General features: G+C 42.6%; 2 protein-coding genes across 2 annotated transcripts; both read left to right on the top strand.

Annotated features, from left to right (window-relative positions):
• The first annotated feature begins 4,981 nt into the window (after positions 1-4,981).
• Positions 4,982-5,929, top strand: LOC115457144 (olfactory receptor 5V1-like). Its single transcript, XM_030186567.1, has one exon. The coding sequence runs from the start codon at positions 4,982-4,984 to the stop codon at positions 5,927-5,929; it is 948 nt and encodes a 315-aa protein (XP_030042427.1).
• A 5,410-nt stretch (positions 5,930-11,339) lies between these two features.
• On the top strand, positions 11,340-12,296 carry LOC115457143 (olfactory receptor 1009-like). The gene has a single exon (XM_030186565.1). It carries the CDS (start codon positions 11,340-11,342, stop codon positions 12,294-12,296), a length of 957 nt encoding a protein of 318 aa, XP_030042425.1.
• The last annotated feature ends 3,157 nt before the right edge of the window (positions 12,297-15,453 follow it).

Here is a 15,453-nt window from a genome sequence, read left to right as displayed (position 1 = left end):
CTGTTTCTTGCTGTTCTGACCGTTAGAACTAACTTACAGAGCTGGAAGTGGCCATATCAAATCCGGGCAGGACAAGGGCAATTCAGGAGCACAGTCAAGTTGGATCCAATATTCAGTGTTGGCTGAAATTAAAATGTTTACACTGCTTAATAAGAAGATCAGAATCTGGGACTAGGACCATGCATTCAATAATCATAGAGAAATTGCAGTAGAGGTCGATATTGTCTTCCTTGATTCACCAAATGCAGATTCTATAAATATTTGCCAGGTTATAGTGCTCTTGTTATTATTTATAATGATAATTAATTTATCTGGTATTAATATTTATTTGCATTCCAACCTTTCAACAAATTATTTTGCAAAGGGATCATACGATCTCTGCACACTAGATCATCAGATCAATTAATTTATTTATTGGATTCGATATACCATCCTATCTGGACTAGCCAATCAAAATGGTTCACAGTTTCATTAAAAATATAATATAACTAGTAAGAAATGCCTGTTTCGGAAACAAATGAAACAGGCGCTAGCAAGGTATTACCCCCCTCCCTCCCTCCCGAGTTCCAGACCCCCCCTCTGTCCCTCCCTTCCGAGTTCCACACTCCCCTGTCCCTCTCTCCCTCACTTCGTTGCGAGTTTCAGCTGCCGTCCGCGTACCTGATGCGAAGGGGAGAGTGTGAAACGGGCGGTAGCAAGGTTGTCGTCAAGGGCGGCGGAACGGCGGGCGTATTTCTGTACTCCTGCCCCTGCGTGGCTTTTGTTGAACTCGTGCCTCCCTTGTGCCTGCCCCAGACTGCCCTCGATGTCATGGCGTTTTGACGCGAGGGCGGAGCTACACTGAAGGCCAGCCAAATCGGATATCTCTGGCGCCTCAAGTTTCTGGCTTGAGGCTTCATTGGAACGTTGGAGGTGCCTTTTATATAGAGAGATAAGAATAGTAACATAAAATAACACATAATCATGTGGTCAATGGATCACAAAACACTTGAGGCAGCAAAAGCCTAGTCTGAAATCTCTAGGGGGCTCCTTTTTCTAAGCTGTGGGAAAAAGTGGTCTTAGCTCATGGGAAAAACCTTTGTAAGGGTGCACTAAGTCCATTTTTATTGCAGCCATCAAGTTACTTAGGCCTTGGTCTCCTGAGCTCAAGGAAGCCTGGTATTGTAATTCCGCTCCATGGATAAATCCTTCTTATCTGTTCCCTTCTCCACTACTGCCAACTCCAGACTTCGCGCCTTCTGTCTCGCTGCACCCTACGCCTGGAATAAACTTCCTGAGCCCCTACGTCTTGCCCCATCCTTGGCCACCTTTAAATCTAGACTGAAAGCCCACCTCTTTAACATTGCTTTTGACTCGTAACCACTCGCCTCCACCTACCCTCCTCTCTTCCTTCCCGTTCACATTAATTGATTTGATTTGCTTACTTTATTTTTGTCTATTAGATTGTAAGCTCTTTGAGCAGGGACTTTCTTTCTTCTATGTTTGTGCAGCACTGCGTATGCCTTATAGCGTTATAGAAATGCTAAATAGTAGTAGTAGTACTGTTATTGTGCCAACCAGAACTAAAGAGATAATCAATGAATCAACCTCATATGTGCTTCTGACCAGAGGCTAAGTTGATCATTGCCACTATGGATTCCAGGATTTTCACCATACAATAAAGTCCCACCTGGTCTGGAACCTTGTATAATCTCTGCTTGTCCTTCTGAGGATCTCAATGGACTCTAACCCCCATGTTCTATATATGACATCGAAAGTTGGGATCACTGATGAGATGTGCTTGCAACTTAATTGATTAAGGAACCACTAACTATTGATAATTAGGTGTTAATAACCAATTCTTGCTGTTAATTGACACCAATTAGGATTTGTGTGTATATCTGGATATTTTCGGATTCGTGTATCAGACGCACGTAAAAAATGGACTTACTGCCTGGGTCACGTGGTAGCTGGACGGTTATTCCAATTTATTTATTTATTTGTTACATTTGTATCCCACATTTTCCCACCTATTTGTAGGCTCAATGTGGCTTACATAGTGCCGGAGACTCCGGTATAAACAAATACAAAGTGATGTGGTAAGATAAAGTTCATGTGGTACAGCCACATAAGGGAATCGTACAATGGAAGAGTTGTGTTATGTCCATTACGTGTTTTAGTTTTGTCGTGTTACAGAGATTAAGCATTTATATTGGATCGGTAGGGTATGCCTTTTTAAACAGGTAAGTTTTTTGTGTTCTCCGGAAGTGTAGGTGGTCGTACGTCGTTTTCAAGGCTGTTGGTAATGCATTCCACAGTTGTGTGCTTATATAGGAAAAACTGGATGCATAAGTTGACTTGTATTTGAGTCCTTTGCAGCTTGGGTAGTGCATGTTTAGGTACTTTTGCGTTGATTCGGATGTGTTTCTAGTTGGTATCGATCAAGTCTGTCATGTATCCCGGGGCTTCACCATAGATAATTTTGTGAACCAGAGTGCAGATTTTGAATTCAATTTGTTCTTTGACTGGGAGCCAGTGTACTTTAATGCACATCAGATGTGTGTAGGTGTCTATGCAACTTAGTAAAATGACCCCTAAATTTTATATGGTTTAACAAAGCTGTTTCAGTGCCATGATCAGCTTGGTTGAAAAATAGGTTCTCGAGTCCCTTTTTGGACTGCATTATAGAAAGCTGCATTGGTAGGTTCCAATCATAATACTGACATATAGAAAAACTAAGCAGTCTCTATTCAAAATTATTATTATTTGCTGCCCAGATGTGAGGACTAGTAATAAAGGACTTAGGGAATACTAGTTCAAGGCCTATGTGCTAGGTGAGAGACATTATAAGGCTGGGAATTGGATCTATTTTTTTCCCTGACTATATATGCCTAGTTGAACTCCCTGGAGATTATACTGGTTGATACACTTGGCTAATTAGAGAAGCAGAGTGGCTACAGTCAAGTCAGAACATGTTGGAATGGTATATAGCCTTCAGGAAGCAGAGGTGATCAAGCTCTCTGAGAGGCAGAAAGCCCCCCAAATTTATCATATGCGGTGGACGCTTAGAATTTAACAGCTCGGGATGGATGATCAAAGCAAAAATGAGACGAATCAAATCTAAGCATTTCAGAAGTCATTATTCAGTACATATGTTAGTTGACAGCATGGAGACATTGCAGCTGGAGGTGTATTGACTTGTCATGAATAAAACATAGGTCACATTCAATATTTTAAGCCAATGAACTCAGGTAGGTTCACAAAGATGAATTCATAGTGTGTCGATTCCTTGTAAATGTGCATTGAATTGGTACGTATTTGAGCAATAACTTATTGTCTGTATTAGGGCTGTACATTCATTTGAAATGGCAATGGAAGTGTTAATAGCATTTCCCATGTCAAATAATGGGTTTTTTGCCTGAAATAATAGGGAAAATCTCAAACTTTCAGTGTTTTCCCTGTGTCAAAAAAGTGCACAATTGGGGTAATAGTGAGCACTATTTTATTTTATTTATTTATTTATTTATTTGTTACATTTGTATCCCACATTTCTCCACCTATTTGTAGGTTCAATTTGGCTTACATAGTACCGGAGAGGCGTTTGCAAACTCCGGTGTGAACAAATACAGGGTGACGTTGTGGTAAGATCAAGTTCATGTGGCACAGCCACATTAGGGCATCGTATAACGAAAGAGTTGTGTTATGTCCATTACGTGCTTTAGTTTTGTTGTGTTGCAGAGATCAGACATTTATGTTGGATCAGTAGGGAATGCGTTTTTAAACCGGTTAGTTTTTAGTGTTTTCCGGAAGTTTAGGCGATCGTACGTAGTTTTCAAGGCTTTTGGTAATGCGTTCCGCAATTGTGTGCTTATGTAGGAAAAACTGGATGCGTAGGTTGATTTGTATTTTGAGTCCTCTGCAGCTTGGGTGGTGCAGATTTATTCACAAACAATGCACTATCAGGAAATAGTGCTCACTTAGGGGGTATTTTACAAAGGCGCACTAGCATTTTTAGCGTGCATGAAATTTTAGTATGCGCTAAATGCTAGAGACACCCATAGTGCACCTTTGTGAAAGGACCCCTTAATGGAAAAGTGCAAACTGGTTCTCAATAGTTTTGACTCCTGCATCAGGGTCCGTGGTGTCCTCAGACCGGTATATTCTAACAGAACTAACCTGAAAAGTTCCAGCGAGAATATACCGGTCTGAGGACACCACGGACCCTGATGCAGGAGTCGAAACCTTGGCCAAAGTTGGGCTGTGGTTAGTGGGAAGAGATTGAGCGGAAGACTGAGCAGCTGGAGAGAGAAGTTTTTTTGCACATATTGACATAAAGTTGGTTTAAGAGCCACTTGAAGGTGTTTGCTTCATCTAAGAGAATTAAAGACAGGAGGTTTTTGTGCCGGTGATGAATGTATGGGCCTCCCTAAAGTCGATTGAGGAATCGACAAAGGAGTAGCCTATCATTTGTTTGAGGCTTTTCCTCCTACAACAGTAACATCGCTAGATGACTTACTCAAAAGTAGATTTCCATGCAATTTGATTAGTTTGGCCCCTAAATATACACATGACGACAACGCTTAAGCATTATGCCAAACTTTAGGCACAGCTTATGGAATAATGCTTAAGCGGGTATTTTTTCAGTGCCAAGTTTTTAGACTCCATTTAATGAATCTACCCCATACTGTTGTTAAGTATTTTATAACTCTTGGGTCTATTTTTTTTTCAAATCTGTCCTGCTTCACTCCAACTCCTCCCCTGAACGTCACTGTACCTGAGTCATGTACAGGTATGCCTCTGCTTGCCATAGCCCTTTCCTGTATGCCGCGGGTTAATTTTATAAAAGGTCTTTGATATGCATAAAATAGAATTTATACATGATAAAATTAGCCTCATCATATCTGTGATCATCTAACTCTACCATGAGGGAGTGAAAGAACTCACATTTGATTTCAACTCATTTAAAGGAAAAAAAAATATTGTCCTTTTCTTACAGGTGAAAATGGAAAGAAGAAATCAGTCAGTAGTGACAGAATTTATCCTCCTGGGACTTACAAATTCACATGAAAATGAGATAATCCTGTTTGGGGTGTTTTCGATTATATACCTATCAACACTGTTGGGGAACATGTTAATAATCGTAACCGTCAGCCTCTTCTCATACTTCAACACCCCTATGTACTTTTTTCTCCGCAGCCTTTCCTTGCTGGACATATGTTTTACATCTACCATCGTGCCCAAAATGCTGGTGAACTTCTTAGTTCAAGTGAAAACCATCTCTTTCTTTGGGTGTGTTGCTCAGTTGTACTGTTTCATAGCTCTGGGGGGTGTCGAGTGTCTTCTGCTGGCCGTGATGGCTTACGACCGCTATGTGGCGATCTGTAAACCTTTGCATTATACAGCCATCATGAGTAGAAGAGTTTGTGTCCTGCTCACTGCAGCGGTCTGGGCCTTGGCTTGTCTCAACTCCTTGGCGCACACAGTGTTTACTTTCCGCTTACCCTTCTGCAGGTCAAACCAAATAAACCACTTCTTCTGTGATATTCCACCCATGCTAGAGTTGGCCTGTGCTGATACCCACATCAATGAAATTGTGGTTTATTCCTCTGGTGGGTCAGTGATAATAGGTTCTTTCCTTTTCACATTGCTCTCTTATTTTTATATCATATCTGCAATAATAAAAATCCGCTCTTCTGATGGCAGGTTGAAGGCTTTCTCCACCTGTGCCTCTCACCTAACTGTAGTCAGCATGTTTAATGGGACTATAATATTTACCTATATAAGGCCCACCTCAACATATTCCTTGGACCAGGATCGGGTGATTCCTGTATTCTACGGCATTGTCACTCCCTTGCTAAACCCCATCATCTACAGCTTAAGGAACAAAGAAATTCACAGAGCACTCCGAAGAATGATTGGCAAGGAAAAAGTAACCCAACAAGGCCCTTGATCTCATTAGAAGAACTAAACCACTTTAGAGGCTAACATAGGCTTAATGCAGGAAAAAAGGTTTAATGCAAACATGCATTGAAGTATTTTGTGGTAGTTGTCTTTTTTGTGCATGTTAATCACATATGATTTATTTTTTTTTTAAATATATTTGGATGGGGAGTCACATGGGCAGAGAATGGGCATGAGAGCGTTATTCAGCTTGTACATTATGATTAGCATGTGCTAATTGGATTACCCAAATTCAGGGCCGCCGAGAGACTGGGCCGGGCAAGGGGCAATGCCGCCCCCGAGGTCCTGCCCCTGCCGCCCTCGCCACCCCGCCCCCGAGGTCGCCGCTGCCACTCCCCCTCTCTACCCCCGAGGTCGCCACCGCTCCCCCCCTGAGATTACCGCAGCCACCCCCTCCACCCCCCCGAGGTCGCCGCTGCCGCTCCCCCCTCCTGCTTTAGGGGACCCTTTACAAAGGTGTGGTAGGCTCTACGTGCATTCAGCGTGTGTCAAAACAAGAGTACTGCACAGCTACATGCTCCCTAGTGCTAATTTTGGATTTAGCATGCGACCATTTCACCAGGACAAATTAGTTTTTTTTTTTATTTCCTACTGCGCGAGGTATTTCCGGCATTAATCGGCAGTTGGCGCTTGCTGACCAGTTACTGCATGTGTAGCACATGAACCCTTACTAGAGTGGAGGAGTGGCCTAGTGGTTAGAGCAGCAGTCTTGCAATCCTAGAGGTGGCCAGTTCAAATCCCGCTGCTGCTCCTTGTGATCTTGGGCAAGTCACCTAACCCTCCATTGCCTCAGGTACAAACTTAGATTGTGAGCCCTCCTGGGACAGAGAAATATCCAGTGTACCTGAACGTAACTCACCTTGAGCTACTACTGAAAAAGGCAAAATCTAAATAAATAAGATTCTGGAATGTTAAAGAGTGACAAGATTCCATGCAGAATCTCAAAGAGTAGCGACATTCCATGTAGAACCCCAAAGAATAGCAAGATTCCGGAGTGGAGGAGTGGCCTAGTGGTTAGAGCACGGGTCTTGCAATCCTAGAGGTGGCCACTTCAAATCCCACTGCTGCTCCTCGTGATCTTGGGCAAGTCACTTAACCCTCCATTGCCTCAGGTACAAACTTAGATTGTGAGCCCTCCTGGGACAGAGAAATATCCAGAGTATCTGAATGTAACTCACTTTGAGCTACTACTGAAAAAGGTGTGAATAAAATCTAAATAGATGAATGGATGATGTTAAGGGCTCAGACTGTAAATAGGCACATGCTGGTTTCAATTTTAATGCAGGCCCTCTTCCCAGCCCATTGAAAAAAAGTCCTTTTTCCTAGGTGCATTAAAAACTGGCCCAGCACGTGCCAAAAACACGCACCCACACTACCGCAGGCCACCTTTTGCACGGCTTTGTAAAAGGACCCCTTAATGTTTTGCACGTTCTATGCACTAATGGATAAATTAGTGCATTTTAAGAAAGGGGCACCTTAATTAAAAATATCAGGTGAGAAGGGCGTCCATCTTCCGACACAAATCGGGAGATGGGCTTCCTTCTCTCAGGGTCGCCCAAATCGGCATAATTGAAAGCCGATTTTGGGCGTCCTCAACTGCTTTCTGTCGCGGGGATGACCAAAATTCACAGGGGCGTGTCGGCACTGTACCGAAGGCAGGACTGTGGCGTGATTAAGAGATGGGCGTCCTCGGCCGATAGTAGAAAAAACAAGGGCGTCCCTGACGAGCATTTGGCAGACTTTACTTGGTCCATTTTTTTACAACCAAGCCTTGAAAAGGTGCCTGAACTGACCAGATGACCATCGGAGGGAAGGAGATGACCTCCCCTTACTCCCCCAGTAGTCACCAACCCCCTCCCACCTACCCCCCCCCCCAAAAAAATTTAGAAACTTTTTTGCCAGCCTCTATGCCAGCCTCAAATGTCATACCCAGCTCCATCACAGCAGTATGCAGGTCTCTGGAGCAGTTTTTAGTGGGTACTGCAGTGCACTTCAAGCAGGCAGACCCAGGCCCATCCCCCCTACCTGTTACACTTGTGGTGGTAAATGGGAGCCCCAAACCCCACCAGAAACCCGTTGTACCCACATGTAGGTGCCCCCCCTTTACCCTTTAAGGGCTATGGTAGAGTTGTACAGTTGTGGGTAGTCGGGGGGGCTCAGCACCCAAGGTAAGGGAGCTATGCACCTGGGATCAATTTGTGAAGTTTACTGCAGTGCCCCCCCCGGGTGCCCGGTTGGTGTCCTGGCATATGAGGGGGACCAGTGCACTACGAATGCTGGCTCCTCCCATGACCAAAGGGCTTGGATATGGCCAGTTTTGAGATGGCTGGCTTTTGTTTCCATTATTGATGAAAACCAAGGCCAGCCATCTCTAAGTCCGGCGATCTCAACATTTAGGTCGACCATCTCTAAGGGTGACCTAAATGTTGAGATTTGGTCGGCCCTGACCATATTATCGAAACGAAAGATGGCCGCCCATCTTGTTCGATAATACGGTTGGCCCCTTCCCTTATAGATGGGCACCCCCGTTCAATTATGCCCCTCCTTGTGACCTTGGGCAAGTCACTTAACCCTCCATTGCCCCAGATACAAAAACAGATTGTGAGCCCTGTAGGGACAGAGAAAGTACCTGCATATAATGTGTATAGCCCTGTGTACATCTAGTAGCGCTATAGAAATGATTTCTAGTAGTAGTAGTAAGTAGTTGTTGTACTTTAATGTGAAAAAATATATAAATTAAAAAGAAAAGCACAAGGTAAATTTAATCCCTTCCCAGTAGAGTCACACTTTATATTTAAATAGATGTTTACATGTATGTAGATATTAGTTTGTAATGAATCCCTTCTGGTTACTTCCCAGAAGTCATCATGAACCATAAGTAATTACACCACAGAAATAACCTATAAAAGGCAAAATTAAAACTCGTGTCTACTATATCATCATTCCAGTGTCAAAGAAAGTAGCAAGTTGTAGGATAGAAAGATTTGTCGCAACTTTCTATATTTCAGAAACACAGGGATCCAAAAAAAAAGAGGCACCTCCTTTTCTATAGGTAAGATAAGTCACCTCCTATTTTACCTTCTCCTTAACGTAGTGCAAAAAAAATGTTTTAGGAGTTGTAAATTGCTAAAGTGACTCGATCGTGTTTATTTTATAGGAAATGAAAGTATTTTCAAATATGGCGTGCAGGGGTTACACAACATTTCGCAAGACGTATGTCAAAAACATTGGGGCAAATTCTCACTTGTATTGAGTACTTTTACTGGTGTTTGGCCGAGATTGGGTGGCAGAGCCGGTGTTGGGAGGCGGGGCTGGTGGTTGGGAGGCGAGGCTAGTGGTTGGGAGGCGGGGCTAGTGCTGGGCAGACTTCTATGGTCTGTGCCCTGAAAATGGCAGATACAAATCAAGGCCAGGTATACACAAAAAGCAGCACATATGAGTTTTATCTCGTTGAGCTTCTGTGTTGGCCGTTCCTTTTACGAAAACACAGAAGCTCATTTCCTATATCGCGGCTGTCTGTCTTTTTCCGACAGGAACGCTAGGCTCAAAAGATTTTTACCATCTTTTTTTCAAAGGCATTGGACATTTAAACACTTTACAAACAAACCCTGATCCCCGAGGCAGGCATTGTCTATCGCCGAAACACGGCCCGTGTCGGGTCATCTGGGAATAAAATACTCCTGTTGTCTCAGTCTTGAAGGTCCAGTGTTGCTCTTTTTGTTTGCTCAGGTACAACCCAAAAGGGGGCGTGGCCGTGACAGAGGCATGAGAGGGTCATGGATAGTCCCAGAATTGTTACAGAATTGTAGGGATGTGAGCCCAACTTGCATGCCAGGATCTACACTTGATCTCGCTTTGCATAATTCCTGGTGCCTAATTATAGTGATGGGAATCAGTGCTACACGCTCATCCCAGAGTGCCTTTTATAGATTGCACCGAGCAGAGATTTTTACTGGTACCATTTGTGCATCATTTACTGAATCTAACCCTATGCCACTTTATCTTAGAATACTTGTGCATGGAAATGGCATTTTTTCCACATTTCCACATGTACATAGCACTTAAATGCATGCATGTTTTTACAGAATTGTTCTTTATGGAGTCCTTTTAATACAATGCACTGAAAAATGGTGTGCGGTAGTCTGGGTGCACGCAGAATTATTTTTCAGCGCGTCTACAAAAAAATGCCTTTTTGTATTTTTGCCGAAAATGGACATGCAGCAAAATGAATGTAGCCGCGTGTTGATTTTGGGTACGAGACCTTACCGCCAGCCATTGACCTCGCGGTAAAGTCTCATGCGGTAATCGGGCGTCAAATGCCACTCGGCGCGCATCCGATACGTGTGTCTGAGAGTAAAAATTATTTTTTGGGACACGCGTATCGGACGCGTGCCAAAAATGAAGTTACCGCAAGAGCCGCACGGTAGCCGGGCGGTAACTCCATTTTGGCGTGCGTTGGGCACATGTAGGCGCTTATGCGGCTTAGTGAAAGGGCCCCTATGTGTTTTTCAACCTAAGCCTACATGGGCCATGATGTGCATTTTCTACTCTGACAGGTAGAATGGATGAAGGCTCCAAGTAGACTGGTACCTGGAATGAGTGAACAGACTCTTCCGGAAAAATTCTGTATACCTTCTGACATTGACTCCTTCAGAAATTACTATAAACAACAATATATTGGTCATCTTTATTGTGGTATCTTCTCATATAAACAGTTATGGTGAAGTTTGGTAGGAGGGATTTTAGTGATAGTGTTGAGTTTTCTTGCATGATTTTTTTAAATTTTCATTAGAAATCAAACAAAATAAAACATGGAAAAGAAAATAAGATGATACCTTTTTTATTGGCCATAACTTAATACATTTCTTGATTAGCTTTCGAAGGTTGCCCTTCTTTGTCAGATCGGGTTCTACATGGAACGTTGCTACTCTTTGAGATTCTGATGTGGAATCTTGTCACTTTTTAGCATTCCGGAATCTTGCTATTCTTTGGGGTTCTACATGTAGAGAGGTGTGGTAGCCGTGTTAGTCCACTCTTAAAGGTTATCAATAGAAATCAAACAAAATAAAACATGGAAAAGAAAATAAGATGATACCTTTTTTATTGGACATAACTTAATACATTTCTTGATTAGCTTTCGAAGGTTGCCCTTCTTCGTCAGATCGGAAATAAGCAAATGTGGAAGATGACAGAACATATAAGTGAAACATCCAAGCATTTCATTGACAGTCTAACAGGGTGGGGTGGGTAGGAGGTATGCATGGGAACATCAAAGCATTTCATTGATAGTCTTAAATTTTCATGAAAGATTTGATTTAGCATATTGAACTACCAGATTGTGATGTATTTTATTTATATTTATCCATTCAGGCTTGAGAAGGGTATATCATTCTCAATAGATGACTTTAAGCTACTCTTCAGGTGAAATTACAAACCAAACCTTATTAAATGAATTTGTTTTCTTGGAACTCGTAACGACTCCACTACTCAGTGCATTGCTCTTTCTGACCTTTGCTGTCATTTATCTGATGACTCTGGCCGTCAATCTCGCCATCGTTGTGATCATCAAATTGGATTCACATCTTCACACCCCTATGTACTTTTTTCTTTCTTGCTTGGCTGTGGTGGAAATCTGGTACACCACAACCACTGTCCCCAAAATGCTGGCCAACTTCCTGCAAGAAAACAAAAGTATTTCCTTCGCTGGCTGCTTCACCCAGATGTTTTTCTTTGTTACTTTCGGAAGCATAGAGTGTGTCCTTCTTGCAGTGATGGCCTACGATCGATATGTGGCGATATGCAGCCCCCTGCACTATTCATCCAAAATGAACAGTAGGGTTTGTCTTCAACTATTTGCCATTTCAGCATTTGTTGGCTTTATAAATGGGCTGGTACAGGCTGTATTTACATCTCGACTACCCTTCTGCAAGAACGAAAGAATTAATCATTTCATCTGTGATATTCCTCCAATGTTGAAGCTTGCTTGCTCAGACACCCACATCAATGAATTTTTTGTTTATCTACTTGGTGGGCTTGTGATCGTGGGCTCTTTTGCGTTGACCTTGATATCATATGCTTACATTGTCACCGCCGTTCTGAAGATCCGTACCTCCAAAGGCAGGCGCAAAGCCTTCTCCACCTGTACCTCCCACTTAATTGTGGTTAGCATATTTTATGGGACCCTCACCTATACATACGTGCGCCCCGCATCAAACTATAGTTTAGATGAGGATAAAGTGGTCTTCATCATTTATAGCACGGTGACTCCACTTTTAAATCCCTTCATTTACAGCGTCCGAAACAAGGAAATACAGGGTGCTTTCAGGAGAGTCTTCAAAAAAATTATACAGTTCTAAATGGAGTATTTTTGGGACAACATAAAAAGTGTGAAACTCGATTTTGTATTGTTTGTCTAGGTGAGAAAAGAGATTCCAAGCCTGGATTTGCATAATTCTCATGAGTTTTGCAAAAAAAAAAAATCGCACAGTATAGAGCCTTTAAAATATACTTAAAAGACTTAAAAAGTGCACATGTAGTTTGCAGCAAATATAGCAGGAACAACCATTTCACAAAGATTGCATTTATAAAAATAGAAATATAAAATGAAAAAAAAAAAAAAAACGAGGTGTGGAGGGGGCATTTTTGATAAGACGTCTAAGTCTGACTTTGGATGCTTTGTTGAAAACATCCAAAAGTCCAGTAGTGAACATGGCCATTTTCAAACCTGATAAAGTCCCCCCCCCCCCCCCCCCCACACAAAAAAAGGCCATTTGCTAGACATTTTTGCGCTAAGTGAATCTATCTTTTTGGACACATTTTTGAAAAAAAAAATCTAAGTGAAAAACGCACAAAATCAAGCCATTGGGATATAGGAGGGGCCAGCATTCTTAGTAGACTAGCCGCACAGATATCTCAGCTGATATGGGGCACCCTAGAGGGCATTCAGTGGTCATCACATAAAAGGCCTGAGGCACACATCTCAGTGTTACCCCAGGAATAACATGTATAGAATGTTTGTACGTTTGGGAAGCTTGCCAGGTGCCCTTGGCCTGGATTGGCCGTTGTCGTGGACAGGATGCTGGGCTCGATGGACCCTTGGTCTTTTCCCAGTGTGGCATTACTTATGTACATTATAGTATATGGGGAGCCCTCCAAAACCCACCAAAAACGTACTGTACCCAACTGTACCCACTACAATATCTCTTATGTTTGAAAGTGTCACCTATATGAGGGTACAGTAGGTTTTTGGTGGGTTTCGGATGGCTCACACTTTCTACTACAGTTTAACAGTTAGAGAGGGATATGGGCCTGGATCCCCTTCTCTACAGTACATTGCACCAACCACTAGACTACTCTAGGGACCTGCTTACTTCTCTAATAGGACTGGCCATAACATCTGAAGTTGTCATTGTGGGGTGGGAAGGGGGTCAGTGAACACTGGGGGAGTAATGGGGGTCATACCATAAGAACAACAAAGAGAGTCTCCCGCAAAAACACACAAAGAAACAACAAGTCACAGATGTTGACATCGTTTTTGACTGTAAACATCTGTGACTTCAGTCTGGTCCTTCTGAATATCTTCCACTTGACTGGTCATACCATAAGTACATAAGTAATGCCACACTGGGAAAAGACCAGGGGGCCATCGAGCCCAGCTTCTTGTCCACGACAGCGACCAATCCAGGCCAAGGGCACCTGGCAAGCTTCCCAAACGTACAAACATTCTATACATGTTATTCCCGGAATTGTGGATTTTTCCCAAGTCCATTTAGTAGCGGATTATGGACTTGTCCTTTAGGAAACCGTCTAACCCCTTTTTAAACTCTGCCAAGCTAACCGCCTTCACCACGTTCTCCGACAATGAATTCCAGAGTTTAATTATGCATTGGGTGAAGAAACCTTTTCTCAGATTTGTTTTAAATTTACTACACTGTAGTTTCATCACATGCCCCCTAGTCCTAGTATTTTTGGAAAGCGTGAACAGACGCTTCACATCCACCTGTTCCACTCCACTCATTATTTTATATACCTCTATCATGTCTCCCCTCAGCCGTCTCTTCTCCAAGCTGAAAAGCCTTAGCCTCCTTAGTCTTTCTTCATAGGGAAGTTGTCCCATCCCCCCTTTTTAAAGCTGCATAGGTGCCTATGTGTGTCAGTTTTGAGTTACTGCCCGGCTGCCATTCGGCCCTTGCGGTAATTTCATTTTTGACGCGTGCCCACTACGCATGCCGGAAAATATGTTTATTTTCTGGTGCATGGACGGTAATTGGGCGATAATCAGAATTTTACGCATGTAGACCATTACTGCCTGGTTACCGCATGAGACATTACCGCTAGCTCAACGACCCAAAATGGATGTGCGGCAATTTTATCATTTTTCTGCATGTCCATTTTCGGCAAAAATTTTTAAAAGGCATTTCTTTTTACAGGTGCGCTGAAAAATGATTCCGTGAGCACCCAACACACGCGTCTACACTACCGCAGGCCATTTTTCAGCACGCCTTTGTAAAACGTCCCTTAAATCATTAGTTATTAGAGATGCTATGAAGCATTTTGATATGCCTGAGGATTATTTTAGTGTGGTGGTGTGTAACTTTGTTGTGTGTTTGTATATGTCGATGACTATGTATTTTTTTTTAAGCAGGTACAAAAGGAGATAAATGAATCACTAAATGTGAAGTGATTGGTTCATTAATGCACACTGCAAATTTAATTCATAAAAAATCAATTTAGCATGTATCGACTTATTAATTAAAGCATGTAAAGGCAACACTCTTATATGTGTTTCTTTTCAGTTATCATTTTAGCATGAAAATTAAAATAAAATGAAACACAAGAAATAAAAAAAATATCAGTCACATTCATTTTGGTTTTATTCTTGTTGTTTAATGTCAAAGCACCATGAAGCAGAAACATTTGTATGGGTACCACAGGGCAAAATGTTACAATTCATATTCAGTTTGTTTAGGTTTTTTTCCCCCACATTTTGGACAAGTTCACAGTTTGTTTCATGCAATTCATTTTAACATGCATCAATTTTGAGTTACCGCCCGGCTACCGCGTGGCCCTTGTGGTAATTTATTAGAATAGTGCCTTAGGGTTTCTGTGTGGATCTACAAGGGGGGGGAGGCTGTGAGAGGGTTTATAGAACTCTGCCCCCTCACCTTTTTAAAAAAATCATCTTTATTGGTTCAATGCAAGTACTGCCGCTCACCCTTAAGAACAAACCCCTTAGACAGCCTGAGTCACTTTAAGAGCATTAGGTGCCACCCAGGAAGAAATGAGCCGAGAGGAGGGCCTAAAACCAGGAAGTAGATAAGACATGGTTTACCTGAGGCTAAGGAGGCCCAGGGAAAGAAGAATTGAATTCCCCAGCCTATGACATGGAAGTTACTCGTGACCTGGCTGAGGTAAGCCATTTGACTTACCAAGTTGAACCTTATAAGTTGTGCTTTGAGGTCAGGCTGGGGCCAGACCTGAACCTGGGTGGACAGCCAAGAACTCATCACCTGT

The sequence above is a fragment of the Microcaecilia unicolor genome, chromosome 14 (genome assembly GCF_901765095.1).
Source record: "Microcaecilia unicolor chromosome 14, aMicUni1.1, whole genome shotgun sequence".
Classification (NCBI taxonomy): domain Eukaryota; kingdom Metazoa; phylum Chordata; class Amphibia; order Gymnophiona; family Siphonopidae; genus Microcaecilia; species Microcaecilia unicolor.
The sequence above is the reverse complement of the archived record's forward strand: the minus strand, read 5'-3'. Positions and strand labels throughout refer to the sequence as shown.

Bases quoted from the DNA above. Each gene is read 5' to 3' on its own strand.
- LOC115457144 (XM_030186567.1), top strand. From the start codon at position 4,982: ATGGAAAGAAGAAATCAGTCAGTAGTGACAGAATTTATCCTCCTGGGA.
- LOC115457143 (XM_030186565.1), top strand. From the start codon at position 11,340: ATGACTTTAAGCTACTCTTCAGGTGAAATTACAAACCAAACCTTATTA.